This window comes from Macaca mulatta, chromosome 11 (assembly GCF_049350105.2).
Source record: "Macaca mulatta isolate MMU2019108-1 chromosome 11, T2T-MMU8v2.0, whole genome shotgun sequence".
NCBI lineage: Eukaryota > Metazoa > Chordata > Mammalia > Primates > Cercopithecidae > Macaca > Macaca mulatta.
Window position 1 is genome coordinate 9,641,028 of NC_133416.1, and position 27,044 is coordinate 9,668,071.

Here is a 27,044-nt window from a genome sequence, read left to right on the forward strand (position 1 = left end):
TGATGGTAGTGTCTGTTTCTGAGTGTTTAGGACTCTGGAATCTGAGAGCCATGTTCACATTGTACGAACATCCAGGACCCCTTCTCCTTTATGTTTCCAGCAAGCTTCTCCCCTCCTTATCCTTAAGTCATCTGCCTGGGGAAGGAGTTCCACTGTTTTCCTTCTCTGTCTTCTATAGCTCGAATTTAAATTGTACAATTATTTTCAGATCATTTCCTGATATCCAATAAGCTTATGAATGTAAGAAAAACAATATCAGTGAAAGAAAGTCCCAGAAACTGAGAGAAATTTTAACAAGTTCAAAAGTAACCAATTTTGTTTTCTAGGGAAATGAGTATGGTTCTATGCCTCTATTCCCCAGAAGCCATTAGACCTATTTTCCCCTATTTTATCTTTGATCAGTTCTTTCCCTGCCTATGAGTTTTACTATTCTTAAGAAAACCTAAATGGATTTCATCAGAGGCAGCATGACTTGAATAAGCAAAGAATTTGGAATCTCTCAGATTGTAGTTTAACAACTCTCTCTTGCTAACTCTGGACTCATAGGAAGCTACTTACATCTCAGAGCCTAAGTTTCCTCTTCTAAATTTTTGAATAATCAAAATGACTCCCCTAAAGGATGAAGACTAAGCAGATCACATACATGGAAAACTAGTGGATATCATCATGTCTGCTTCCCACTAATGATTTTAGGAAAGAACAGTGGGCATGAAATTGTGAGGAATTAAATGCTCCCAAGTCAAAAATCTTAAGATTTCTTTGTCAAAAAATTTAAGTGCAATAGTCTCTGACATTGGTTTTCTCTAGGCTTTCAAACAAAATAGGAACACATTGCGTATTCATATTTTTTTTTAGCATTTTCTTTCTTATCAGGCTATTTGTAAAATTCCAATTAGTTCTTTTTTTAAAAAAATAGTATCTCCTTATGGAAATTTAATTATGACAATTAGAAATGTAGACTTTTGAAATCTAAGAGATTTCTAACATGTTAGTTAATACAGCAAATTATTGCCTGCATAATGTCATTTTTTTCTCTGTACCACCCAAATTAAAATATCTAGAATGAAAAAACAGAGAAGCAATCTAATTTATAACAGACAGAAAGTCTAGTTCTTAAGCGAAAATAAAAGATACATACATCTTATAATTTCATTTTAAAAAAAGCAGAAAACAATAAAAACTTCAGAAATGAGAGGGAGAAATCAATCACAGATGTATAAAATTTTGAAAAAAATCAGAAAACATGATGTAAAACTTCTGATATAAAAATTTCAATGACATTAATATTGCGTTAACATAAGTTATCAAATATGACTCAAGAAGTTTCAGAAAAATTGAATGTAAAATAACCTAAGAAAAATGAATGATGTTGAGAGGAGACTCTCTGCAAGCAACTGTCACTGTCATCTCCAATGTCAATGAACATAGAAAATTCTTATGTTGAATTTGTTAAGCATAGTAACAGATATCTCTAGTTTAAGTTTTTTGAAATTATAACAAAGGCTAAAAACATTCAGAATTCATTCTGTGAGGCTCATTCATGAAAACAAGTAGACCTGCAAAGGAAAAATACTCAGAAATAAATAAACAAGTCAATCTGTGCAGAAAATAATCCACCATGTTGAAAGAGGATGATAAAGATGGCTCAATATTAGAAAATTGCTACTGTCTCAACTGATAGCCTAAGTGCTTTCACTAAGAAGTTCAAAAACAATCAGAACAGAATGATCTCACCACAAAAGCCACCAACTTGACCAACCACATGTAGTTTGAGCCCAGTTCTCTCCTATTATCCTAGGTGAAGCCTCCTTGCCTCTATCTTTTCCATTCCTACTTGATTTTTTATCTCATTGCCTAATCAAGGATTTTGATTCTGCACATGATCCTTTTGTCTCCTGAATCTTACCTGTATGCTCCATGGGATTATTTCAAGCAGCACAAACTTGCTGAAACAGCTCTCATTTTTACTAAGGTCTCCCTAAGGCTCTTAATTCTTCCTTACTATGACATTATTTGTCTGCCTTCCTTATTGCAAAGTTCTTGAAACATGTACCTATAGTATTTCCTCCCTTCACTCACCTCCAATTTTTCTTCCACATTCATTATAGAGGCTTTCATACTTTGCACTCCAATTTTGTGATGGTCATCTTTGACCTTTATTCCAGTCAGTTTAGGAATCTGTTTTCAATCTTGCATCTCTTTTGACCTCTGAGCAATGTAACACTATTGAACATATCCTTCTTTTTGTAACACTTTATCAACATCTCCAGGGATGTCTCAATGTCTCCTATGGTTTCTTCTACCTCTGCTGCCTCCCTCCTGCAGCTACAAGTTTATTGTCTTTCAAAACTGTTTCATCTTGGTAAATAGCATCTATAATCATCTACGTGATTTAGCCAACTGCAAGTCATTCTTGACTCTTCTTCATCACATTACATCAGGTTAAATAGACTATGCTACTGTTTTAAAGTTCAACCTTCAAGTATGTTTCTACTGCAGCAATTTTTTAGCACCATCATCACTATGTGCCCATCTAAGCAAGCCTCATTTCTACCTTACTCCAAATTGCAAATCTATTTTTTCTCAACAGTTCCCCACTGTAACTATTTAATAATCATATTACACATGTATCTTTTTTAGTGCATTTACCCCTCTTTTACATTGTAAGAACAAAACCCTAATTTTGAGTGTGGTCAAGTTCATTAGGGTAGAGCTACCATTCTCTGAACTTATTGACTGCTCTATACCTAATTGATCCAGCTATAGCCACACTGGTCTTCTTTGTTGTCATCTCCTCCTCCTCCTTCTCCTCCTCCTTCTTCCTCTCTTCTTCCTTCTTCTTCCTCTCCTCCTCCTTCTTCTTCCTCTCCTCCTTCTTCTTCTTCCTCTCCCCCTCCTCCTTCTTCCTCTCCTCCTCCTCCTTCTTCTTCTCCCTCTCCTCCTCCTCCTCTGCCTCCTCCTCCTCCTTCTTTTTTCTTCCTCTTCTTTCTTCTTCCTCTTCCTCCTACTTCTTCTTTTTTATTTCTCCTTCTCCTCCATCTCCTTCTTTTTCTTTCTTGAAAACACATGCTTAAATTTGCCTTCAAATTTTTTAAAAAAATTTTTTTAAGACAGAGTCTCCCTCTGTCACCCAGGCTGGAGTGCAGTGGCAAGATCTTGGCTCACTACAACCTCCACCTCCCAGGTTCAAGTGATTCTCCTGCCTCAGCCTAAGTAGCTGGGATTACAGGTATGCACCACCATGCCTGGCTAATTTTTGTAATTTTAGTTGAGACGGGGTTTCACCATGTTGGTCAGGCTGGTCTCGAACTCCTGACCTCGTGATCCACCCTCCTTGGCCTCCCAAAGTGCTGGGCTTACAGGTGTGAGCCACTGTGCCCGGCCACCCTCCATTATTTTTAAACTTTATTTTTATAAATATATGTGGTTCAAAGGTAATTTTGTTATATGCATAGATTGCATAATGGTTAAATCATGGCCTTAGAGTTTCCATAATAAGAATAACAAACGTTGCATTTACTAATTAATGTCTAACTCTTAATTCCCTCCCACCCACTCACTCTTCCAAGGCTTCAGTGTCTATAATTCTACCCTCTATATCTATATAAACACATTTTAGCACCTACTTATTAGTGACAACATGTTATACTTGACTTTCTGTATCTGGTCTTTTTCACATAGCACATTATCTGTCACGTCCAGTTCCATTCGTATTGCTGCAAAAGGAATGATTTCTTTCTTTCTTTCTTTTTTGCAGAGTAGTATTGCATTGTGTATATATCACAATTTCTTTACCTACAAACCCATTGATGGGTTTCCATTGTCTCCATACTTAAGATTTCCTAAGTATCCATTGATGGTTACTTAGGTTGATGCCATATCTTTGCTATTGTATTTCAGCAAACATAGAAGTGCAGATTTATTTTTCATATACTGATTTCATTTCCTCTGGGTAGATATCAGTAGTAAGATTGCTGGATTGAATGGTAGTTCAAGTTTTAGCTCTTTGAGAAATAATACTATTTGTCATAGAGTTTTTACTAATTTACATTCCAATCAGGGTGTATGGTGTGTAAGAGCTCTCCTTTCTCCACATCCACGGGGTTTTATTACTAGGATTGGTACACGGAAACACATACTCCTTCAGTCTCTAGGCCAGGTTATAAGGGCAATCTGCAAGCAGCAGTCTGCATGACTTAGGTGAAAATGTGATCTGAACCTAGAGTCTATCTTGCTTTATAATGTGTGATTATTCAGAGATAGGGTATGTAAGACGCTGTTTGTATTCCCGCACTGAACCCTGCAAATGTTAAACCTGGGTTTCTGGATAATCATCGGACCCTTTCAAAATGGAGAATATCCTTTAGTCCTGGGAAATGTATTGCATTGTTTCATTGATAATGTCTTTCTCAATTTCTGGTCAATTTGTTTAACTTAATTGCATCCTATTCTGTATGAGCATGGTGTCTATTCTTATCTCTCTAGATATATTAACTATCATCTCCTAAAGGTTTCCATTGCTTCTTGTCTCCGTTTTTTTTTTTTTTTGCATTCCCTTTTTTTCTTTCTGTGATTCTCATTTGATGGAGACAGGCTTCAGTTGTCTGGTGATCCTTTGATTTTGTTCATACTTAAGAGTAGACACTGAGACAGTCAGAAAGCTGTATGCAAATTGCAAGAGTTTTGAGGAGTCATGTGCTTTACAACAGGGTGATTGGATACCCAGATAGGTATTTGGTGAAGACCTCCAGATGCTGCCTCTGACCCCAGGCTGATTCTTTGGAATTATCCACCTGTTTCCTGACTTTGAAGCATCATACTCACTGCTGGCACTTTGGAGTTGGTCTGGATAAGAATTAGGGTCTCATTTTATTAGAGAAAGCTGGATTTTGCAAGTAACTATCTAACTGTTAAGTAGCAGAGTTAGAATGAGAATGCACGGTGTTTCATTACCATGTCTGCACAACACTCCAAGGAAGTAATTACTCAAAGGCACAAATGCAGAACAACCTCAAAGTCAACTTGTATATTTTTATTTTGTCACTTAAACTATTGCATATACATACAATAAGGTATAAGTACATATAATATTATCTAAAGTTACAGAAACTCACACATACCTTTTACACAAGTCTAGAATAAACAATATTATCATATCATGGATAACTGTCTCCACCCACCCCTCAAACAATGTTGAGAGGAGTAACATTACCTGTCCTGTCTATAGGAGGAAGGCTTGGATCTCTGAGTGAAGACCATGTCCTAATGAAATAAAATTAATGTCACATTGTAATAAAATTGACATAGGAATAAAAATTACTCCCACTGAATAAGATGGTTCAGAAGATTAAATGGCATTAGCAAGGCTTAATAATTTTTTATTATAATTAGTCATGGCTACAATAGGCTCATAAAATATGAAAACACAAAAATATTTGTAAAATATATTTTTATGAAGACAAAACATAGTATTAAAATATATGGTCCAGTATCATAATAGTGTAACCACAATTATTAGATAAATCTATGCAAAGTTAATCCTCAGAGAGAATGATTTTTAATTGCTAATTGTATCATGAGAACGCTTAGTTGACTCAATGGACAGAAGGATTCTCCCAGTTCATCTGAACTCCTCTCACACCACAGGGACTCAATGCCATACACATGGTATCAGCAGGAGTTAATCCATGCTGTGAAATTTCTTTTTTCCTGGTTATCCACATTTGAGTTTCCCAAACTAGTGCATAGTGAAGTTGAAGAATGTTCTTTATGTCCCATTCAGAGAACTTCCCACTATTTAGGTAAGGGAGAGCCACGTGGGTATGAAATAGCTGAGGTATGTAATTTAGATTTTATGACAAGTCCAATTAAAAAATACTTAGAAGATTTGAAGCACAAAATTGATAAGATCTCATTTCCATTTGTAAAAGATCACTCTGACTACTGTGGGGAGAATTCATATGAAATGTAACATCCTTGTTACAAGGACCAGATGGAGCCTGTTACCATCCTCCGGGAGAGAGAATCTTGCATACACCAGAGCCTTGTACTAGAGATATGTAACTGGTCATACTGCCATGTATTTTGAGGTGGAATCCACTGAATTTTCTTGCAGACCAGGCATAAGGAAGAAAAAGGCAAACGTGACTCCAATATGTTTGAATAATTGAAGGAAACAGCAGTCATTGAGAAGGGATTGGGTGGTGTTATGGACTGAACTGTGTTCCCCATATTCATATGTTGAAAGGCCAACCCTTCATTCCTTAGAATATGATTGCACTTAGAGAAAGAGCCTAAAAAGAGGTGATCAAGTTAAAATGAGGGTGTTACAGTGGAACAAAATCCAATCGGATTGGAGTCTTTATAAGAACTGGAAATGTGCACACACAGAGAGACACGAGAAGTGCATATTCACAGAGGCAGTCCCATGTAAGGACACAGCAAGAAGGCAGATATCTAGATACCAAGCAGACAGGCCTCAGAAGAACTGAACCTGCTGACACCTTCATCACGAACTTGAGCATCCAGAACTGTGAAAAAATAATTTCTGTTGTTTAAGACACTCAGTTCATGATATTTTGTTGGCAGCTATAACAAAGAAATTCAGGGGATAGAGAAAACTCTCTTTTAAAATAACGTTTGGTGAAAACAGAGATAATCGTATAACATCAGGGCATCTACTAGGCCCAAGCAGCTACTCTGTGCCTCCATTAAAGCATGTGGAGCGTAGTTACAACTGTTTAACTTTCTACTCAGCTGGAGAATATTCGATCACTGGTATTATATTTCTCCTTCAGCAAATATCTCTATTTATGCCAGAAGAAATAAGAAAACAGTTTCTTGGTCAGTTGGAAAAGTCAAAGAGACCTGTAGCAAACCTTATTGTATTAGGAAGCCTTCCTGTAATGCACTAGGACTTTGAAATCTTCATGGAAAGTATATGTTATACTAAAAATCACATGAATGGATTCTAATTTTTTGCACCAAAATAAACTCAGACTGACGCGCTATAACATGTTTGAACAGGAGCTAGTTGAGGCATCAAGAAAAATAAGAGCAGGTTCAAAATATCCCCTATGAGAGCAACATGAATTCTTCTAAAACTAGAGAGAGTACAAACATCAAATTCATGGTGAAACTTGGGTGAAAGAATGTGAAATCAATGATGCTTTCTGAAACACTGATGGGGATAATGGCCCAAAACTCAGCAGTTCACAAGTAACTCATTTCAAGAAGGGATGAGATGATGTTGAACCTAAAGCCCATAGAGACAGAGGATTCATATCAAATTGCATGGATAAAATTCATCTTGTTTATACCCTATTAGAAGACAACCAATGATTAACAGTACAAACAACAGCCAACACTCCAAAATTCTCAATGGGTTCCCTTTACCTGATTCTAATTGAATAATTAATGCTAAGTAAATTTTTCACTTAATGGATGCCAAAACTGTGGCAAAAAGATAAGCTACAGACAGGAGCAGAACTTTCCGTGAAATTTTAAATAAGGGGGATGAAGATCTTCAAGCATTTCTTCAAGAAATTGTAATGGGAGATGCAACCTGGCTCTACCAGTACAGTCCTGAAAACACAGTTAAAGCAATAGCTACAAAAAGGTGGAAAAGTCCAATCAAAACAAAAGTGGTAAGAAACGTGCAAAGGTCATGGCCAAAGTTTATTGGGAAGCACGGGGCATTTGGCTCGTCGACTTTGTGGGGGGATAAAGAATGAGAATATCTGCTTATTCTGAGAATATTGTGAGAAAGCCAAAGCTTTAGTAGAGAAATGCCTGGGGGAGCTTCAGCAGAGTCCTCCACCACGACAGTGCTCCTGCTCATTTCGCTCATCAAACAGGGCCATTGTATGAGAGTTCTGATGGAAAATCATTAGTCATCCACATTACAATCCTCATTTGGTTCCTTTGGATTTCCTTTTGTTTCATAATTCACAAAGTCTGTAAAGGACATCCATTATTCTTCAGTTAATAATGTAAAAATGACATACCAATAGCTGGCATGCTGCTTAAAAGGTATGACAACTGGTAGATAAATATTCTCAATATTCTTCCTTTATGTTGCTCATTAATGATTAGGATTGGGAAATGGTTGAAGCCTGAGTGTCAGGTGTTAGAAGTGAAACAAACTTCCCAAATGAGACTTTAATTTTGGCTCTCTTCCACAGATAACAGGAAATAGAAGCATTAAAGATCCCCCAAAGCTGTTACAGGACATTGGGAAAATTTAACATATTTGTGTTTATTCAGTTGAGCCTTGAGCAGTGCCTGCAGTGCTTGAATTTGAAAATAAATGTGTCTTGTTTACTTGCATGAAGACCCTTAGTCCATATCCCCCTTACTACTTCTTTTTCTCTGTGTTGATCTCAGTTCCATTAAGGATTTGGGCTGGGCCTGAGATCTCACTGACCCAAGGGGCACCAAAAGTCCTATACACTCATCCCAAAATACTCCAAAACATCAAGTAAGGTAAGGACTCAAATTGCTTATAGGTGTTCAAATCACCTCTGTACTTGGTTCTGTGAGAGTGGAAAAAGGCATGTTGACAGATATAGGATGGAGTCACAGTGGCATGTGAGAGGAAGGAAAGGAAGAGACTCCCAAGTCTGCGGCTTCTCTAGACACTGGGAGATGCACTTTAAAGAAGGTAGAATCTGGGCAAAAGGCTAAGGAGAAAAAGCCTTTTTGGTTGCTCTAGTCATTCTTTATTTTTCTTTTTCTTTTCTTTTCTTCTTTTTTTTTTTTTTTTTTTTTTTTTTTTAAGGTATTGGGACCTGCTCTTTTGTTTAGGCTAGAGTGCAGTGGCGCAACCCTGGCTCACTGCAGTCTCCATCTCGTGGGCTCAAGTAATCTTTCCAGCTCACTATCCCGAGCCACAAGGAGTACAGGAGCACCCAATGGAACAGCATAAGTTTGCAATTCTTTGTAAAGACAGGGCATCTTACTATGTTGCCCAGGCTGATCTGGAATTCCGAGCATCAAGCAGTCCTCCCACCTTGGCCTTGGAAAGTAGCGGAATTACAGGCATAAGCCACCACACCAGGCATGTAGATGTTCTTTTTACCTGAGCCTCATTGTCCTGCACTCTATAAATCCCCAATCAGAAGACAGCAGGGCCACCTGACTGCTGTGATAGTTTCTAATAAGAAGGTATCAAACTCTGCTGTTCCTGTAGGAAGTAAAGGAAAAAGAAGTACCTGAGTTCAACTGATGTGGTTTCAGCCAACAGTACACAAAAGAAAAAGATATAAATACTTCATAAACTGGGCTCTCAGAACATATTTGATGCACTGTCTTTTGTAGTTTTTACATCTGAATGTACAGTATGATATTAAATACTTATAATATTATCTCACAAGAGTCAGAGAGAATCATCCAGGCACAAGCTCCAAGTAGAAAAACGTTAGTGGGACAAATCCTTCTGGCATTTGAACCAACAGATGGATTATGATGTAGCATGAGTGTCTCTGTCCTCCAATGTCCAAAGCTTGACTTATCAAACTTTTTGTGTATTGCAAACAGAGCAAATGCATGTGTGTAAGACAAAATAGAAAATCATCCAGTATACTTTTAAAAACCAGAAATAATTGACCAATTATTAAGGAATGAAACAATCAAGAGATGATAACTTTGAAGCAACTTGGAATTGAAATGATGAGATTTTAAAGCAACTATTATAGCCATTCTTTAAAACATCAGTGTGTACACTCTCAAAATACAAGAAAAAAGCTTCTCAGCAGAGGAAAAGGAAGTATAGAAGATAATAAAATAGAAATTTTAGAACTAAGATATACAATGTATAAAATATAAAAAATCATTGTGTGTAATCAACTGCAGAAAGAAAATGATAGAGGAAATACACAACGTTCTTGAGGTTGGATTAGTAGAAATTATCTAGTCTGAACAACAAAGGGTAAAATAATTTTAAAAAATTACATTGTGTCAGAAATATGAAAGACTATAACAAATGATGTGACAATCATGCATTATGAGTTTCAGAAAAAGAGAACAACAACGATGGTATTGAAAAAGGACCCAAAATAGAATGGCCCAAAATTCCCCAAACTTGCAATGGGCACAAACTTGCAGATGGAAGGAACTGAGCAAATCCTGAATAAAATATACCCAAGGAAATCCATGCCCAGCAGCTCTGTAGTAAAATTTCTGAAAATTAAAATGAAGAAAATATTTTAAAAGCAGCTAGGAAGAAATATTACCATAGTTACAGGAAAAACACGATGTGAATAACAGTGGCATTACTACCAGAAACCAGAATAAACAGAATAATGTAGCTCAAATATTTGAAATGCTGAAAGAAAAAAAATGCCAAGCAGAGGTTTATTTCCAATAAAACTATCCTTTAATAAGGAGACAGAAATCCAGTTACTCTCAGAAGAATGAAAAGAAAAAAAACCTAAGAGAATTTGTTTCTAACAAACCTATTTTTAAAAGCTGGCTCAAGGAAGTTCTCTAAACAGAAAGGAAAGAATAGAGGAGAAATTTTTGCAACATAAAAAATGAAGCAAAAAAAGAGAAAAGAAAAGAAGGAAACAGAAAATGGGGGGGGAAAGTAGGTAAAAACAAAACATCTTCCTCTTCTTGAGTTTTCTGCATGAGTTTCAAATGGCTCAACTGGCTCTTGAGAGCATTGAAGAGGAAAGAGGTCCAGGGAATGTGGCAAAAAAATAAGATTCTTCTCTAGAGCCTCCAGAAAGAAACTCAGCCTTGAGACCTAGTTCATAATTCTGAGCTGCAAAATTGAAAGATAATAATGTGAGGTTGAAGCAAAAATTACAAAATGTACTGTGGTGCTAAATGCATATAGAGATATATTTAAGATGATTGTATTACAAACAGGGGTGGGTTAATAACAGGGATGTAAAGTTTTCATATTTCACACCCGTAGGGTAAAATGCGCACACCACTAGACTGTGACAAGCTATGTATATGTGATGTAATACCTAGAGCAACCCCTAAAAATGCTGTATAGGAAAGCCACTCAAAAACTTTGCAGATCAACTAAAATGGAATCAAAAAACTTGTTCAAAGAATCCATAGAAGATAGGGAGAAAGAAAACCATCAAAAAGAGTATAATTACAAAATAAACAAAAATGGTTCTATATTATTAACAATTACATGAAACGAAAATGGTTATTGAAAGCAAATTTCTGCCATTTCAATTTTTGACCTACACTATTGTGTAGATACATACTTTAAAGTACAAATATTCGCATTACAACTAATTTGACATAAAGTCGTTCATATCCTCATGCCAATATCTGGAAGAAGCCTGGGTAACTCTCTCCACGTGCCCTGAACCAAACCAGTTCCAGGGAAGTGAGATGTCCATCCCGTGTGTGCTATGAAGATTAATGGCCTCCCAGAAACACACCCTTCCTAATTCCCAGAGCCAGTGTGTATGTTAACTTACATGACAAAGGAGTACTGAGTTTGCTAATCAATTGAACTGAATATAGAGAGACTTTACTGGATCATCCAAGTACACGCAATGTAATCACAACATCTTAAATGTTGAGGAGGGAAGCAGAAGAGTCAGTACCAGCGTGATGTGGTGATGGGAGGCTCATCTGGCTATTGCTGGCATTGAAGACGGAAGAGGGCCCAGGAATGTGGGCAAGAAAATGGGTTTGGCCCTGGAGACTTCAGCATAAATTGCAGCCTTTCCACATGGATTTAATTCAGTGAGACCCATTTCTGACTTCTGAGCTACAAAGCCACTCACTTTGTGATAATGCGTTATTTATTGCGGCAATAGGAAAACTAATATCCTTTCCAAACATTCATTTCATGCTTTTATTGTGGCCGCTGTAATGTGTTAGTGCCACTTTATAAAATATTAGACAGGAATAAAATTATCATGGCTATTAACACAAGGCAATAAGCAACATCTTTCCTCATAAAGTAAAAACCACTTTCAAAATTGAATTCCAATGAATAATCATTGAGCCCATATTCAGTAGAGTACAGCTAATAATTGTCCTTCCTTCATGCTGGTACAATTTCCTCCCCTCAGCCAGGATCTATGCCTCCTTTGGGCATATCCTATGCTTCTCTAGATTTCTACAATTATTCCATCCTCTGTAATTTAGAGGTGACTTTGTCCTACAGCTCAGAATCTTCTTAGAAAATGGAGGATAGCAGGAGGACAATCAGGGCTAATAAAAAAAAGTGCTTCATTTTCTAAGTTAACAAGTTAACAAAAACAACAGGGAGAAAAGAGATGGTCTTTAACCTCCATGTTAGATTTTATAGCTTATAGCATCTGGGAAGTTTTAAGTTTGGAATCATTTTATGGGAAATTAAAATAACCCCATTGAAAATTGCATGAATCCTCTAGTAAGATAATCAGAGAGAAAGAGATGAAAATTACAAACCAGTCCTGAAATGGACTCTGTTTCCTGTGGAGGTGCTATACACCATGGAATACTATGCAGCCATAAAAAAGGATGAGTTTGAGTCCTTTGTAGGGACTTGGATGCAGCTGGAATCCATCATTCTTAGCAAACTATCACAAGAACAGAAAACCAAACACCGCATGTTCTCACTCATAGATGGGAACTGAACAATGAGATCACTCGGACTCAGGAAGGGGAACATCACACACCGGGGCCTATCATGGGGAGGGGGGAGGGGGGAGGGATTGCATTGGGAGTTATACCTGATGTAAATGACGAGTTGATGGGTGCAGCACAGCAACATGGCACAAGTATACATATGTAACAAACCTGCACGTTATGCACATGTACCCTACAACTTAAAGTATAATAATAATAAATAAATTAAAAAAAAAAAAAAAAAAAAAGAAAAGCTTTGATTCACTTTACTAAGAATAATTCACCATGTGTCTAGCATTCTGTTGTCACCTTCCCATAGTCTTAGTAATTGTAGGATTTCTCTGAGTCTGTGGCACCAAAATCCTCCTTTTCCTAACTACCAAGGCCCTTTGACAGGGCTCATATTCTGACAATAGAAATGGAGTGTAAATTCATTCCCAAAGAAGGACTTGGTGAAAACACTTGGTCCACTCATATTCAGAAGTTCCTAATAGTGGCAGGTGAAAGGGACATGTCCTCATGAGCTAGCACCATATTCTCTCTTCTGCCCAAGTGTGGACACAGCTAAGTGAACATGATGCCTGGGTAGGAAGCGTACAAAATGGAGACAGAATTTCAGAGTTCTATTTATTAAATCTGTACTGCAATATCTCCCAAGAAAGACCAGGAGTAAAGAACAAATACAAAAATCTATGGCTGTACCTGGTGTCTAGTCATGAGCTCTTCAGAATAAACAGCAGTGACATGTACTAGAAATCAGTGAACAAATGTCTTCATTTAAAGGGTAAAGTCTCAAGGGAAATTACTCTTTCTCTTAAAAATCAAAGAACCTCTCTGTGTTGGTAAGTGTCACAGTCAGCAATATCTCTGGATGGTGTGAAAACGGGTGTGGCCTGGACACTAGCAGAAATGCCCACATGGATTTGGGCCATGAAGCTGCCTCTTGCTCATTTAGTCAAATGTGAGATTTTCTCTGGCTCCCCTCATTGGTTGTAAAAGCAGGAAGGCATAGCTAACATTGACTATTCACTCCATGCTGGGAAGTGAGAACCCTACAAATCCTGAAGGAGTGCAGCATTCCACAGGGAGTATGTTCTGCAAAGGAGAAACTAGTGGAAGAGCAAGAATTTGAAATCATACAACCACTTTCATTTCAGTAGGCCCTTTGGCCACCAATAAAATATCATTTCTAGATTCCACTATTTACAATCTGCAATCCCCAGTCCATTTAGAGAAGGGCTGGAATATACTAAGCCATTGTTTGTGGATGCAAGAATCAGATTATTTAGAAATTTGCTCCTGTAGGTATTCCCAAACCTTCTTTTTGGAAAAAATCTCAGATATTCCTCAGGCTGTTAAAGTTTGTTTTAGTATCTTTTTAAAAAGTGAGTTCATAATCAGATGGTTAGTTTTCACAAGGTTACTGAGTAACCTTGCATATTTAATGCAATCAGTGAAGAAAGAACAGCAGATTCTCATGTTAAAATTTGGAATACAAGTAATAATAGTTTGCCTTGTAAAATAACTTGAATACACTTACAAAGAAAAAGGAATAAACAATAGGACAATTCACAGAATTGTTTTAAAGTGGAATAAGGAATTTGTCTCTTTATCCTACAGGTATTGTAATACACACTTCATTGAACACATGTACTGATTTCTGCTCCTTCCCAATGTCCCAATAAACTTACAATAAAGAAGCGAAAAGGAAATTAATACCTAAGGGCAAGGAGAATGAAAGAGAAGATGACAGTAAACAATAAATATAGACAAAATTGTGAAATTGAAATGACGAAAAATAACTGAGTTCGTGAGTCAACATTGCCAAATAGAACACATACAGCCCAGCTAGAACCAATCCACTTTCCACAGAGCCAGAGAAGAATCACCAATTAAGAATGTATTTCCTCTTCAAATACATTTATAATTATGCCAGAGAAAATACCAATTTGCCTGGGGTCCTTGCAAGGGCAAAGTTATCTGGAGCAAAACCTACTATATTAGGAAGCCTTCCTGTACTATTACCTGCATCTCTTCAGAAGAGCCAGACCAGATCCTTATCTGCACAGCCCAGTATCTACTCAATGACACTGGTCAAGGGGTCTGTCTTTAGGATTTCCCATCACATACCCCCTTGAACCCCACCATATGCTAACCAATTAATTCTAAATTAACACCAGTCATGTGCAAGACCTGAACAATTGCAGAAGCCCTACAAAAGGTCTGAAATGGTAAGCGGCAGCTGATGTACTTTCCATGAATTGATGAACAGGTAATTATTAGGTATATTAGAAGAATCGGCCACAGAAAAGAGAACTACCAATACAAGACTCTAAAAGAACTTTTTGAAAACATGACACTTGTTATCGTCAAATTTTACAAGCAAAAATGGAACAAAGATAGTGAGGCACACTATATATCCTTGTTTAAATAAGAAAAATCTACAAAAATGCAGGAGAGAATAAGATATACAGAAGAGTAAAAATACTCATAGAGAGTACTGACTCAAAACAAAATATTAACTAACAAGTATTAGAAAAGAGTCGAGGAATGAGTATCAGAATATTGTAGAAAATATCCTCTGTGTGAAGAAAGAACACTCTGAGAAAGCAACATAAACACTGACAATAAAATAGAAGATTAATAAAATGCATTTGAGTCTCTGATGGAAATGTCAGAGTATATTAATTGAATGTATAATAGCGGCTCCTTAATTATCATTGGTGGTGATAAAAAAATATTTCCTAGAAGAAATAAGGCCAAAATTGAATTTTATAAAACACCCTCTCTTTCTATGTTCCTCACCATTCTTCAAGAAAACTTGAGAGGATTTCATCAAGGAGGCAGCGTGATTTTAAGGAACAAAGAATTCAGAATCTCTCACATTTTAGTTAAGACCTAACTCTTTTTCTTGCTAGCTCTGGGCTTTTAACAAGCCACTTACAAATCTCAGGGCTTCAGATTTCTCAACTGAAATGAGAAGAATCAAAATGAGTGTCTTAAAGGATGAAGACTAATGAGATAGTATACATAAAAACCTTGCAAAGATTGGAATATCTGCTTCCCCATAATTATTTGAGAAAAGAAGAGCAGACATGAAATTGTAAGGAATGAAATGCTCCCAAATTAAAAATTGTCAGAATGCTTTAACAAAAGATTCAGTTAAAATAGCCTCTGACATTGCTTTCCCCAGACATTCAAACAAAATACGATCATTTTTGTATTTATGTATTTTTAAGCATTTTCTTCGTTACTGAACTATAAAGGTAAGTAAATTAATTTTTGTAAAGTTAGTATTTGCTTATATATTGTTTATATGATTCGATATTTAAAATCAAAATTGAATTCATGACAATTACAAGTACAATATTCTTTTTAGTCCTCTAACAGATTAAGAATGTGTTAGTTAATATAGTGAAATATCGCCTACATAATAACAAGATTTGTTGTCTACCACTCAGATTAATATATCTAGAATGGAAGAACAGAAAAACGATCTACTTTACAGCAAATGGAAAAGCTAATACTTGGACTAAAATGAAAGATCTTGTAATGAAAGATCTTGTAATTCTGTTAAATAAAAAACAGAAAATAATGCAAACTTTAAATATAAGAATGGGAAGTTAACCATATATGTGTGAATTTTGGAAAGATTAAAAGTACATGATATAAAACTTTTCTGATGTAAAAATTGCAATGAAATTAATATTATTTTAACATAATATAAATTATCAAATGTAACTCAAGATGTTAGGGAACATTGAATACAAAATAACCTTAAAGGAAATGGAAATTTACTGTATGATTCTAAAGCAATTCAAACAATGACTAGAGTTTGGTCATTAAATATTGCTTGAGGATAATTCAATATCCAATTTTTTACAAACTAATTTTAGATGTCTACCTCACAGCATAGGTTTCCTCACAACATGTGGACAGGTTCAGGAGAGAATAAGTTAGAATTACATGGCATTTTTATGTTTTTATGATCTAGACTCAAAAGTTACTAAGCATCACTTCTTATTTGCTCTCTTGGTCAAAGCAGTTACAAAAGTCAATTGAGGTTCAAGGGGGAGGAATCCGATGTCACCAGTTGCAGGGAGGATATGAAGGTCCCATTGTCATCAGAAAGCATGAGGTAAGAGATAATCTTTTGGACGTCTTTGGAAGGTATGATCTGTCACACATTCGAAATGCCAAGATGTCAAAAATGTAAACATGTGCATCTAAAAATCAACAACTTCGGTAAGAAATGTTTGTATTTATGTATTTATGTAGAATTTATTATCAAGGTTCTTAAGCAAAAGAAAAGACCCTGTTCTGAGAGAAAAGCTATTTGTTCACCTAAAATCAAAGTGAGTCTGTCATTAATCACTTGAAAATAATCCCTCTTTTAAAGATATCTGCTTACGTGCTTCTTACATAAGTTTATGAAAATATGAGAAAGAGTTTTGTTGCTTTGTATCACATATAAAAGAAGTTGTGATTGCATTTTTCCATAAACTTTGAAAATGAGTAATTAAAAGTTTCACAACACCCCCTGACATTGCTAAAACAGTGGGAAGCTGAGGCTACAGACACTTGAGTTTAGGCTAGTGAGCACTGCCTTCTTTTACAGCCCCAACCACTGACAAAGTAATACTAGCTCTGGGGCCAGGATATGGAAGATGCTCTCAGGCAAAAGCCTAATATTTGCATATGATATACAAATTTATCTTTTGATATATAGCTCTCTGACCAATATTTCTCTTGAGTTTCTGACATTTTAGATTTCTTGTGATAAATGAATCAAAATTTAGATCACTTTAAATGGTATCTTTAAATTTAGCCAGTGTCTCCCAAGACACCATGTAGCAATTAGATGTTTGACTTTGAGTATTCCAGAAGGAGAACAGATGGGTAAGGGCATGGAAAAGAATTTTTAAACAAGATATTAGCTAAATACTCCAGCAAATAAAGAACGGAAATTTGTTTCTCAATGTTCCGTAGGCTAGGAAGTCTAAGATTAAGGCATCAACAGATTCAGTGTTTGGTGAGGGTTTCTATCTGCTTCCAAGTTAATTCCTTGTTGCTGTAGGGGGACAGAAGTTTAAAAATTCTAAGTAAAAATAACGATCAAACTAGAATCCTATATCCAGTCAGGTAATCATTTAAGTGTGAATGTCACATAACACATCTGCCGACATAAAAAGTCTTGAAATATTTTCCTTCTCATGTGCTGAAGCTATGCTAGCAAGTATTTCACAGAAGAAAACCAAGAAAGAGAAAGACAGTAACTCAGGATAGCATGATCCTACTTACAAAGAAAAAATGGAATTTTCCAGGACAAAAGCCAATTATCTGATTTTTGAGAGTGAGAAATATCTTACTAAGAGGGATTTTGCAGGTCTGTCGGAAGTTGAAAGAAGACTTAGATGTTCTTAAAACAAAGCAAATAATTGAGAAAACAGATAATTATTAACTTTGTGCTTGGGCATGGGAGTTTTGCAAGGAAAGAAATGTAAATGTAATTAACCTGTAAATTCAGGTACACGGTAGTGTTGACATTGCTCATTGTGAAGACAAAGCAAAGAAAACCTCCTCATTCTAAAAAAAAAAAAAGAAAAATATCGCTATCGAAGAGACCTCAGTAGTTGGAGCTGTCATCTGACTTTCTAACAGGGCTAACTAGGAGGGATCAGAACCATGCCTATCACTCACCACTCTGGTCTCCACATTGGAATCAACTCTAGAATAGTGAACTTGTTACAGAGGTTATGTAGGGACTAAAGAATAAGAAGTGAGTGACTTTTCCTTCTCCTCTCTAGGTGCTTACTCCTCTGTTGTTCTCAAGGAGAGAGATGCTTAGAGATTCACACCATAGAGAAGTTTCACATGGTAGCTGTGTGTTCTCAGTGCAAGTGATGTGTGTGAGAGAGAGAGACAGAGAGAAGGGGGGAATTGAAAAACATAAGGAGAACCACAATTTTTTTTTATAACTTAATCTCAGTGGTAACATACCACCATTTCTGCCATATTTTATTGGTCACACTAACCAATCATGATATAACGTGGTGGGGACTACATAAGAGTGTTAATATTAGATAGTACAAATATTGCATAAGGCTATCTCAGAGTGACAACAGTTTGATAAATAAATGAAGCAGATTTAGTAGAATAAGTGATTCTGTGTATTCAAAGAAGGCTTTAATGTGGTAAGATGTGAGCATATTTGAATAAAATGCAAACACATGCTTGATAAAGTTAGGAACAAACTTGGTATACTGGAAGAATGTTAAGAAGGCCAACCGAGTATCCAAAGAAATCAACAGATTCCATGCAACCCTTATCAAAATACCAATTTCATTTCTCACAGAATTAGAATAAAATAATCCAAAATTTAAGCAAAAAAGACCCCAAAGAGCCAAAGCAATCCTGAGCAAAATGAACAAATTGGGAAGTGTTACATGGCCTGAATTCAAATTATACAAGACTACAGTAATGAAGACAGGATATTACTGGTGTAAAAATAGGGATATAGATCAATGGAACAGAATAAAAGATCCATAAACAAAGCTACATATTTTCAGACAACTGATCTTTGACAAAGCAGACAAGAACACACACTTGGGAAACGTCACTCATTTCAATGAATAATGTTGAAAAAATTGTATTGCCATATGCAAAAGAATAAAACTGGACTCCTATCTCTCACATCTCTCATATAGAAAAATAACTCAAGATGGATTAAAGACTTAAATGTAAGATGTGGGCATATAATAATACAACAAGAAAACTTCTGGTCATAGCCTCAGAAAAGAACTTACGACTAAGACATCAAAAGCACAGGCAACAAAAACCAAATTGGACAAATGGCACTTAATTTATTCAAAACATTCTACACAGCAAAATAAATCATCAACAGAGTCAGCAGACAACCAACAGAGAGAAATATTTGCAAACTATGCATCCAACAGGGAACTAATATGCAGCGTATACGAGAAACTCAAACTACTCAACAACAACAAAAAATTCAATTAAAAATGCAAATGAAAACCACAGTGAGATATCATCTTATCTCAGTCAGAATGACTTTGATTAAAAGGGCAAAAAATAAAGAGCCATTGGCAAGGATATGGAGAAAGAAGAACTCTTATAATAGCCTTGGTGAGAATGTAAATTAGGACAGCTTCTATGGAAAACACTATGATTTTTCAAAGAACTAAAGCTAGAACTACATTTCCACTGAGCAATCCTACTTCTGGGTATCTCCCCAAAGGAAAAGTAGTCAATGTATCAAATACATACTTTTACCTGTATGTTTATTGTACCAACATTCACAGTAACAAAGATATTGAATCAACCGAAGTATTCATCAATGGATGATTGGATTAAAAATGTAATTATATATACATAATGCCATACAACTCAGTCATAAAGAGAGAATGAAATCACATATTTTATGGCAATATGGATGAAACTGGGGGTCATTTTCTTAAGAAAAACAGGCAAGTTGCAGAAAATCAAATACAACACGTTCTCAGTCATAAGTGGTTGCTAAAGAATGTGTTTGCATGGCTGTACAGAGTGAAATGATAGACACTGAAGACTTGGAAGTGTGGGAGGCAGAGGGATTGAGTAGTGGGATATTAATTAATAAATAGAGTGTTTGTTATTTGAGTGATGAATACCCAAATGTCCTGACTTAAGCACTAGTTTATCTATGTAACAAAATTGAACTTGCAATACATGTACTTATGCAAGTAAAATTTTTAAAAAATTAAAGAAAATCTAGGCATACTGCTCCCCAACCCAATTCCAGAGATAGTTAGGGCTTAATACATAGGATTTTAGCATAGTTAAAAATTAGCATCTTGTTCTTATAGAGTAAAAGAGGTGGCCACCAACTGGAAAACATAGAAAGGTAATATAAATTTTAAATGGTTACTGTGGGGAATTGACTGTTGGGAAATAAATAAAACTGCTATTTGGCATAAGCTGCACATGAGGCCTGCTTAGATGGGCTGATAGAAATGAAAGTGATGAAAATGGCTGCAATAGGAAATTATTTTGAAAGTTGAACTTTACAATGATGACATAGGATATTTGACTAGATGTAATGTGATGTAAAAGGAAAGGAGAAAGGTCAAAAATAAATCCTAGTTTGCTTAATTAATTAGATGAATTCATTACCAAGACGAAATAGAGTTGGAAGAGGAGTAACTTTGTAGTTGTAGGAGGGAAGAGGCAGAGGTAGGAGAAACCCTACAAAAGAGTGGGCGGTTCCTGGATAGATGGATAGAGTGTACCCCGAGCAAGGTATGATCAATGGTGTTAAACTGCTGGGGAGTCACAGGAGATGCAGGATTGAGAACTGACTCCTAAAATGAGTGGAATGTAGGCAGTAGATGACTTTGACAGACTTGGAGTGGAAAGAATAAAAGCATCTATAATGTGTGTGGAAGAAAAAATTGGAGGTGGGGGGATGGGGAAATAATCACATACATATGTTTCAAGAACTTTTGCAGTAAAAATGGCAGACAAATAACACGGTAGGAAAGAAGCATTAAGAGTCTTAGGAAGACTTCTGTAGAAATGGGTGATGTTTCTGCAGGCTTTGGCTGATTGAAATACTCCCATAGAGCATAGATAAGAATCAGGAGACAAAAGGGTCACATGTAGAAGCAAAATCCTTGATTGGGCAGTGGTTCAGAATCAAGTGGGAGGGTAAGAGATGGGGTAGGGAGGCTTCACCTACGATAATAGGAGAGAAGCCAGAGAACTGGGCTTGAACTGAATGTAGGTTGGTCAGCTTTGTGATGGTTATGGTAAGCTCCTTCTCTTCTGATTTTTCTGAACTCAGTGAATTTTCTGAAGCTATCAGTGAGCACAGGGTAGTTTTCTAATATTGAAACTTCTTTGCTTGAGAAGCAGACATGCCAATCTCTGCAAGGTTTTTGGTTATGTATGTTATCTCATTAGTCTGCATCCTCTAATGTCATCATTATGATTATTCTCATTTTAGATGTGGAAATTGAAGCTCTGAGAGTCTAAGTAGCTTTTTAAGAGCTCAGAGGTAGCATGAAAAACAGTTAGGTCTTAACTAAAATCTGAGTTTCCAAATTCTTTGCTCCTTAAAATCATGCTGCCTTCTTGATGTAATCCATTCAGGTTTCATTAAAGAATGGTGAGGAACATAGGAAGGGAGAGAAGTGATCACTGTTAAAAATACGGTAAATGGGATAGAGAGGGTTCTGGGGGTAAGAAGCATAGAACCATATTCATTCCCTTGAAACCAAACTCCGTTTCTTAGAAATTATAAGGATTTCTTTCAGCTTCTGGGACTATTTTGCATTTGTTGTGGTTTTTTTGTCCTAATATTACTAGAATATCAGTAAACACACTGAGAATAATTTTAAAATTTCAATTTGTGCTATGTAAGTCAGGGGAGGGCCGGGTGTGGTGGCTCATTTGCACTTTGGGAGGCTGAGGCAGGCAGATCACCTGAGGTCAGGAGTTTGAGACCAACCTGGCCAACACTGTGAAAACCCATATCTACTAGAAATACAAAAAGTAGCTAGCTGTGGTGGTGAGCACCTGTAATCCCAACTATCTGAAGACTGAGGCAGAAGAATAGTTTGAACCCAGGAGATGCAGGTTGCAGTGAGCCGAGATCACACCACTGCATTCCAGCCTGGGCGCTAGACCGAGACTCACTCCGTCTCAGAAAAACAAAAAAACAAAAACCCAAATAGAAGTCATGGAAGGAGAGAAACAATAAAACCTTTTTTCAGGGAAACTGGATAAATTAGGATTAAGGAGGAGGGAAGCTACCAGGAAACATCAAGGAGAAGGGATCCTAGGTGCTCTTACGTTGTGTTCTTGGTCCTCAGATTCCACATTCACAAACAGAGAAAGACACCACAATCAGAAATTGCAAGCTGATTATTTTACTGGTATATTGAAGTAGAGCTATGACCACCTTCTTCCAATGTCACGGCATTTGAATCATTTGAATCACTGTCATCTTCTTATTCACTTCCTGAAACAAACAAGGAAGTTCATAGACCAGACTTGACATGGCAGGAAATGTCTAATTCCTCACTGACATGACTGCAGTGGAGTATATGAGAGCCCATCCTCTTTCCCCCTATCCCTTCTACCTCCTGTGATTCCTTCCTGATTTTTTATGTGTTCACTCTTTTGATGCCCTTGCACACAATGTGCTAAAAATTGTTGCTTACATGATAAAGACAAAAGATCATTCTTAGTTTGTTATGACTTGCTGTTGAATTTGTTCAGGGACATATTTACACAGATGGTAACTGGAACATATTCTATAATAGTGAGAAGTTGAAACCCCCCTCAATGTCTAGTGACAGGGATTGGTCAAAGAAATCATGGCACAGCCACATAATGGAGTAGCATAAAATTGTAAAAACATACAGAAAACCACTGAAGAGATCTACTTGGCTTCATAAATTGATGTGGAAATTTTCAAAGAAATGTATTTTTTAAATGACTAACATATTTACCTGCATATAAGTTATAGTATTCATTGTGGGGGAAAAATATTCTAAACGTCTATGTACACATAAATACTTCAAAGAGAAGATGCCATAAAGTTAACAGTGTTAGTTTTCTGAAGGAGGGAAGGCAGGTAGGATGAGTTATGCCTTTAAATTTAGCTTCATATTTTTCCATTCCATTAGATACTTTTTTGTCAGCTTAATCATGTGCTTACTGAAAAGAAAGAATTTTAAAAATGAGACACCATTTAGCTGCTGAACGTTCAGGGACCACTTGGCAGGAATACTGGACTGGAGAGTCTGGTGTGAAGCAGGACTGAGCAAACAGTGCTCAGGTAAAAACTTTAAATGGGAGGTCTCTGAGTTTGTGGACAGAAAACAGAGCATCAGAGAGAACAGGGCACTACTTCCTCATTGCCAACACCATTTAAGACATTATTTGGAATGTTGTTTCTCAACATCAGAATTCCTTAAAGAGTTTGTTAGAGATACAAGGTCTTCCTACCCTACTCCAGAGTATCTGAATACAAATCTTTAGAAATAGGGTCTAGGACAATACTGAGGGCTTTTAGTTGATTCATTGGCACAATAAAGCTGGAGTACTGTAGCACTTAGAGCCCCTTTGAAGAATAATCTGGAATCATACCTGTCATTAAACCCTGGATTACTGGGGAGGCTGTCCCCGGGGAGGCCTGGGTGGTCTGCCCCCTTGAGGAGGGGATGGTGGTCCCTGGGGCTTTCCAGCAGGAGGTGGCGGAGGCTGCTGGAGATTGCCTCCTGGTGGGGGTGGTCCTTGTGGCTTTCCTGGAGGAGATGGGGGACCTTGGGCCTGGTTGCCTCCTTGCGGGGATGGTCCTTGTGGCTTTCCTGACGGAGGTGGGGGACCTTGGGGCTTCTTGCCTTCTTGTGGGGATGGTCTTTGCTGAAGCCTGTCATCTTGGTTTCCATCACCAGTAGGTGGCTTAGGTGGGAGTCCTCCAAAAGGAGGTCTCTGAGGCTTCTCATCTGAGCTCTGATTTGGGTCTCCTCCATCTGTGTGAAGTGACACCAGAAGAGCTGGGTTCAGTGATAGAAGAACCTCCTTTCTTTATACCTCTCTGTCCTTCGTACACAACCCCTCTCTCCCAGAACGTGCCTCTCAACTACTAACAGCCCTTTTGCTCAAGGTTTTCACAGGCAGAGTTCCCTTTAATCCATATCTGGGTCATGAAAAGTCTCATTTCTTTGTGCCTAGGACAAGTATGTCTATTTTATGTTAGGCAAAAAATAAAAATATACAAAATGGTCTTGAATACGTTAGAATTCCCAGAGACGAGAAAAGAAAAGGATGAGAAACATCAGTAATGCAGCCAGTTATGATCCCAGCTACCTCAATAACTTGCTGACTGAACTCCATGCATGGGCACCTGAGACCTATGTGAGCACTAGAGTTGGTGGCCCAGGCTCCAAGACCCAAGTAAAGAAATACGAAAAGAGAGAAGAGAAAGACAGAGTAAAAGCCCACACAGGATTCACAGAATAGTTTCAGCAAATTTTTATAAGCGATGGTGACACAGCTAAGTGGGGAAATGCACAGAAATGGGACCCAGACCCCAAATTCTTTGCATTTTCAGTTAAGCCATAGAACTCTGGAATGGAACTCTGGGGAAGAAGGAAGCGATTGAGGGGCTCTCAGTATAAGGAGGAGTCAGAATGAGGCCATTTGCCATCTCTCTGTCATCTCCCAGCAGTCACTCCTGGCCTGGGGGAAGAGTCAATCCACTCCTGTTGTCATCTAAGCCAGGCATCTCTGCCATTCAATCTGGTGGCTCTGCTCATGGTCACTAGAATCAAGGTTGCATGAAGATTGCCTATATCTTTAGCGGCACTAATATTAATCAGTTCCTGAAAGGAAAGTGTTGATAAGAAGACACTGGAGAACTGATCAATTTGTAAGCAGAAAAAGACAGTCAAAACAGATTGAGAATGAATTGGGATTTACCTGGTATTAGGGAGGGAGATTGCTCCTGGCTGATATCGGGAAGAGAAGCACAGGATGATGGGAAAAGTTACATCTCAGATCTTTCAAGACTCACAAGTGTTCTACAGGGAAAAGGGACTTCTCACCACAGCCCATGAATCCCCTAAGTTAACTCGTTGTTACGACAGAGCAATAACCATGAACTGAACATGAAAGCGCCCCTTTGTTTCCTCCCTAGGATCCCTCAAGATGTAATGCTAATTTACTTTACACATGCCAGATACCTCAATGTGATATTTTTGATATTTTGCATCCTCATGCCCACCTTCTGTAAATACATTGCTTATGTTCACATGCTTTCTCAATAGGGGTTTGCCAGAAGTAATCATTTCAATACAATCTTACCCATAAAACTCCCAGCACATTGAAATACTGCATGTAGGGGAGAGAAAAATGACAATGATTGGCTCTCATATTTCTACATCTCTAGTTAGAGACAAGTGTTTTATCCAATTCCACGTCTCTGCAGTATCTCTGATGTGTGATTTTCTCCATCATTGATGCTGACCCACCAGGTATAGCAAGGCCACCATCATCCCTTTCCACTGAGATCAATATAGGATTTTCACAGCACAACCACACAATGACTTTATAGTATTTTATACTTTAGAATACTTTATAGTATACTTTATGGTATTTTATACTTTAGTAAAAACAGTAAAGTAGTATAAGTTCCAGGAAGCTGGACTTCCCCGAATCTGTCTTGCATTCTTTACTGCATCCTTCACAGCACAGTCATATCCCTCTATAAATGCAAACCTTACCTTCTCATTCCCCTGGTGCAAACTCTTTATTGGATTTTCATTGTACATTAAATAAATTAGAAGCCCTTAGTGTGGAATGAGGGCACAACAGGTCTCCTGATCCTGGGCATGAAAACTCTGCAGCCCCATCTGTGTTTTCATTCTCCTCTCTTCCCCCTGATTACCATTATCACCTCCTAAGCCCCAAGTAGAGTCACCACATCTTCCTCCACTTCTGTTTTACCTTCATTTAAGCTCTGAGCTGGCTCAGGGCCAGCAGGGCCACTGACAGGAGAATCAGCAGCATCTTGCAGGAGGCTCTGGAGGTGCTCCCAACTCGTGCTGGGAGAAACGAGGCAACTCCCCTTTTAAAGAGGAGCAGAACAATGGCACCTTTGAGCACCACACTGGATGGGCCTCACCACATAAGAGACTGGGTTCTGCTTTGCTCACTGCAGGTCAGGTGCATCCCTTATTTCTCTCTGGGACTCTAGCCCAGAGGGATGGGTTGGGTTGGATGTTGTTTGCACCTTATTTCTAAAAGGTACAACTATGACTTAGTTCAAACAAAGGTTTTGAAGGAACTGCGTCCAAGCAAGCAGCACAATGTCAGAATTAAACTTTAGATATCATTAGAGTTTCAATATTTTTGGTAAAACTATTATCTGCTTCCCACTGTACTATTTATTTCTGTTTTTGTGTGTGTGGGCAGCGAAGCTACAGCCAGCAGTGAAGAGGGTCAATATCTCTGGCTCTTTTTATAGCCTATTTCCATCTCTCATGGTGTGTGTACAGATAGTTTCACATTTAGCTAAATTTTTGATGTGATAGAGATGCCCTCTGCTATGGGTGAGAAGTGTGAGGACAGCACACTCCTGGGCACACACAGATGAGAGAAAGCTCCTCCACAGCCTGCTCAGGCTACAGGAATTGTCCAAGCTTCTGTGGATCTCACTCAGCTCAGGCAAGGCTTAGTGCTGTACAATACAGGAATGCTAAAATTATGTATGTTAAAGTATTTTTAGGGCTTATTAATGTAAAATGAACACAGAAACCACCAGAACATTTCCAGACCCTAGAAAACTAAACACACAGTTCCCTTGAGTGAGTCATGTGGTATCATGTCGCTAAGACTTCCTTCATGCTCTTCACATTCTCTAGAATATTCTATAAATTTCACCC

General features: G+C 37.4%; 1 protein-coding gene across 6 annotated transcripts; it reads right to left on the bottom strand.

The window, feature by feature from the left end:
• Positions 1 to 7,659: 7,659 nt before the first annotated feature.
• On the bottom strand, positions 7,660 to 26,269 carry LOC144332774 (salivary acidic proline-rich phosphoprotein 1/2-like). Of its 6 annotated transcripts, none has more exons than XR_013400875.1 (6): positions 26,107 to 26,214; positions 25,081 to 25,109; positions 23,746 to 24,131; positions 22,444 to 22,612; positions 9,080 to 9,184; positions 7,660 to 7,956 (listed from the first exon to the last, which is right to left on the bottom strand). XR_013400875.1 is itself a non-coding variant. In XM_077953553.1 (6 exons), exons 1-6 carry the CDS (start codon positions 26,110 to 26,112, stop codon positions 22,602 to 22,604), a joined length of 249 nt encoding a protein of 82 aa, XP_077809679.1. In that variant the 5' UTR covers positions 26,113 to 26,269; the 3' UTR covers positions 22,500 to 22,601. The 6 variants fall into 6 exon arrangements, 2 of the variants coding, with proteins under 2 accessions (XP_077809679.1, XP_077809678.1); XR_013400876.1 differs by having other exon boundaries at positions 25,081 to 25,181; positions 26,107 to 26,213; XR_013400874.1 differs by lacking the exon at positions 25,081 to 25,109 and adding an exon at positions 25,344 to 25,491 and having other exon boundaries at positions 26,107 to 26,211.
• Positions 26,270 to 27,044: the final 775 nt, after the last annotated feature.

Bases quoted from the DNA above. Each gene is read 5' to 3' on its own strand.
- LOC144332774 (XM_077953552.1), bottom strand. The intron at 25,110-25,343 runs GTATCTGGCATG...TCCCGATATCAG, and splicing joins ATCAAAAATATCACATTGAG to CCAGGAGCAATCTCCCTCCC. The intron at 24,132-25,080 runs GTAAATCCCAAT...CACTTCACACAG, and splicing joins ATCTCCCTCCCTAATACCAG to ATGGAGGAGACCCAAATCAG.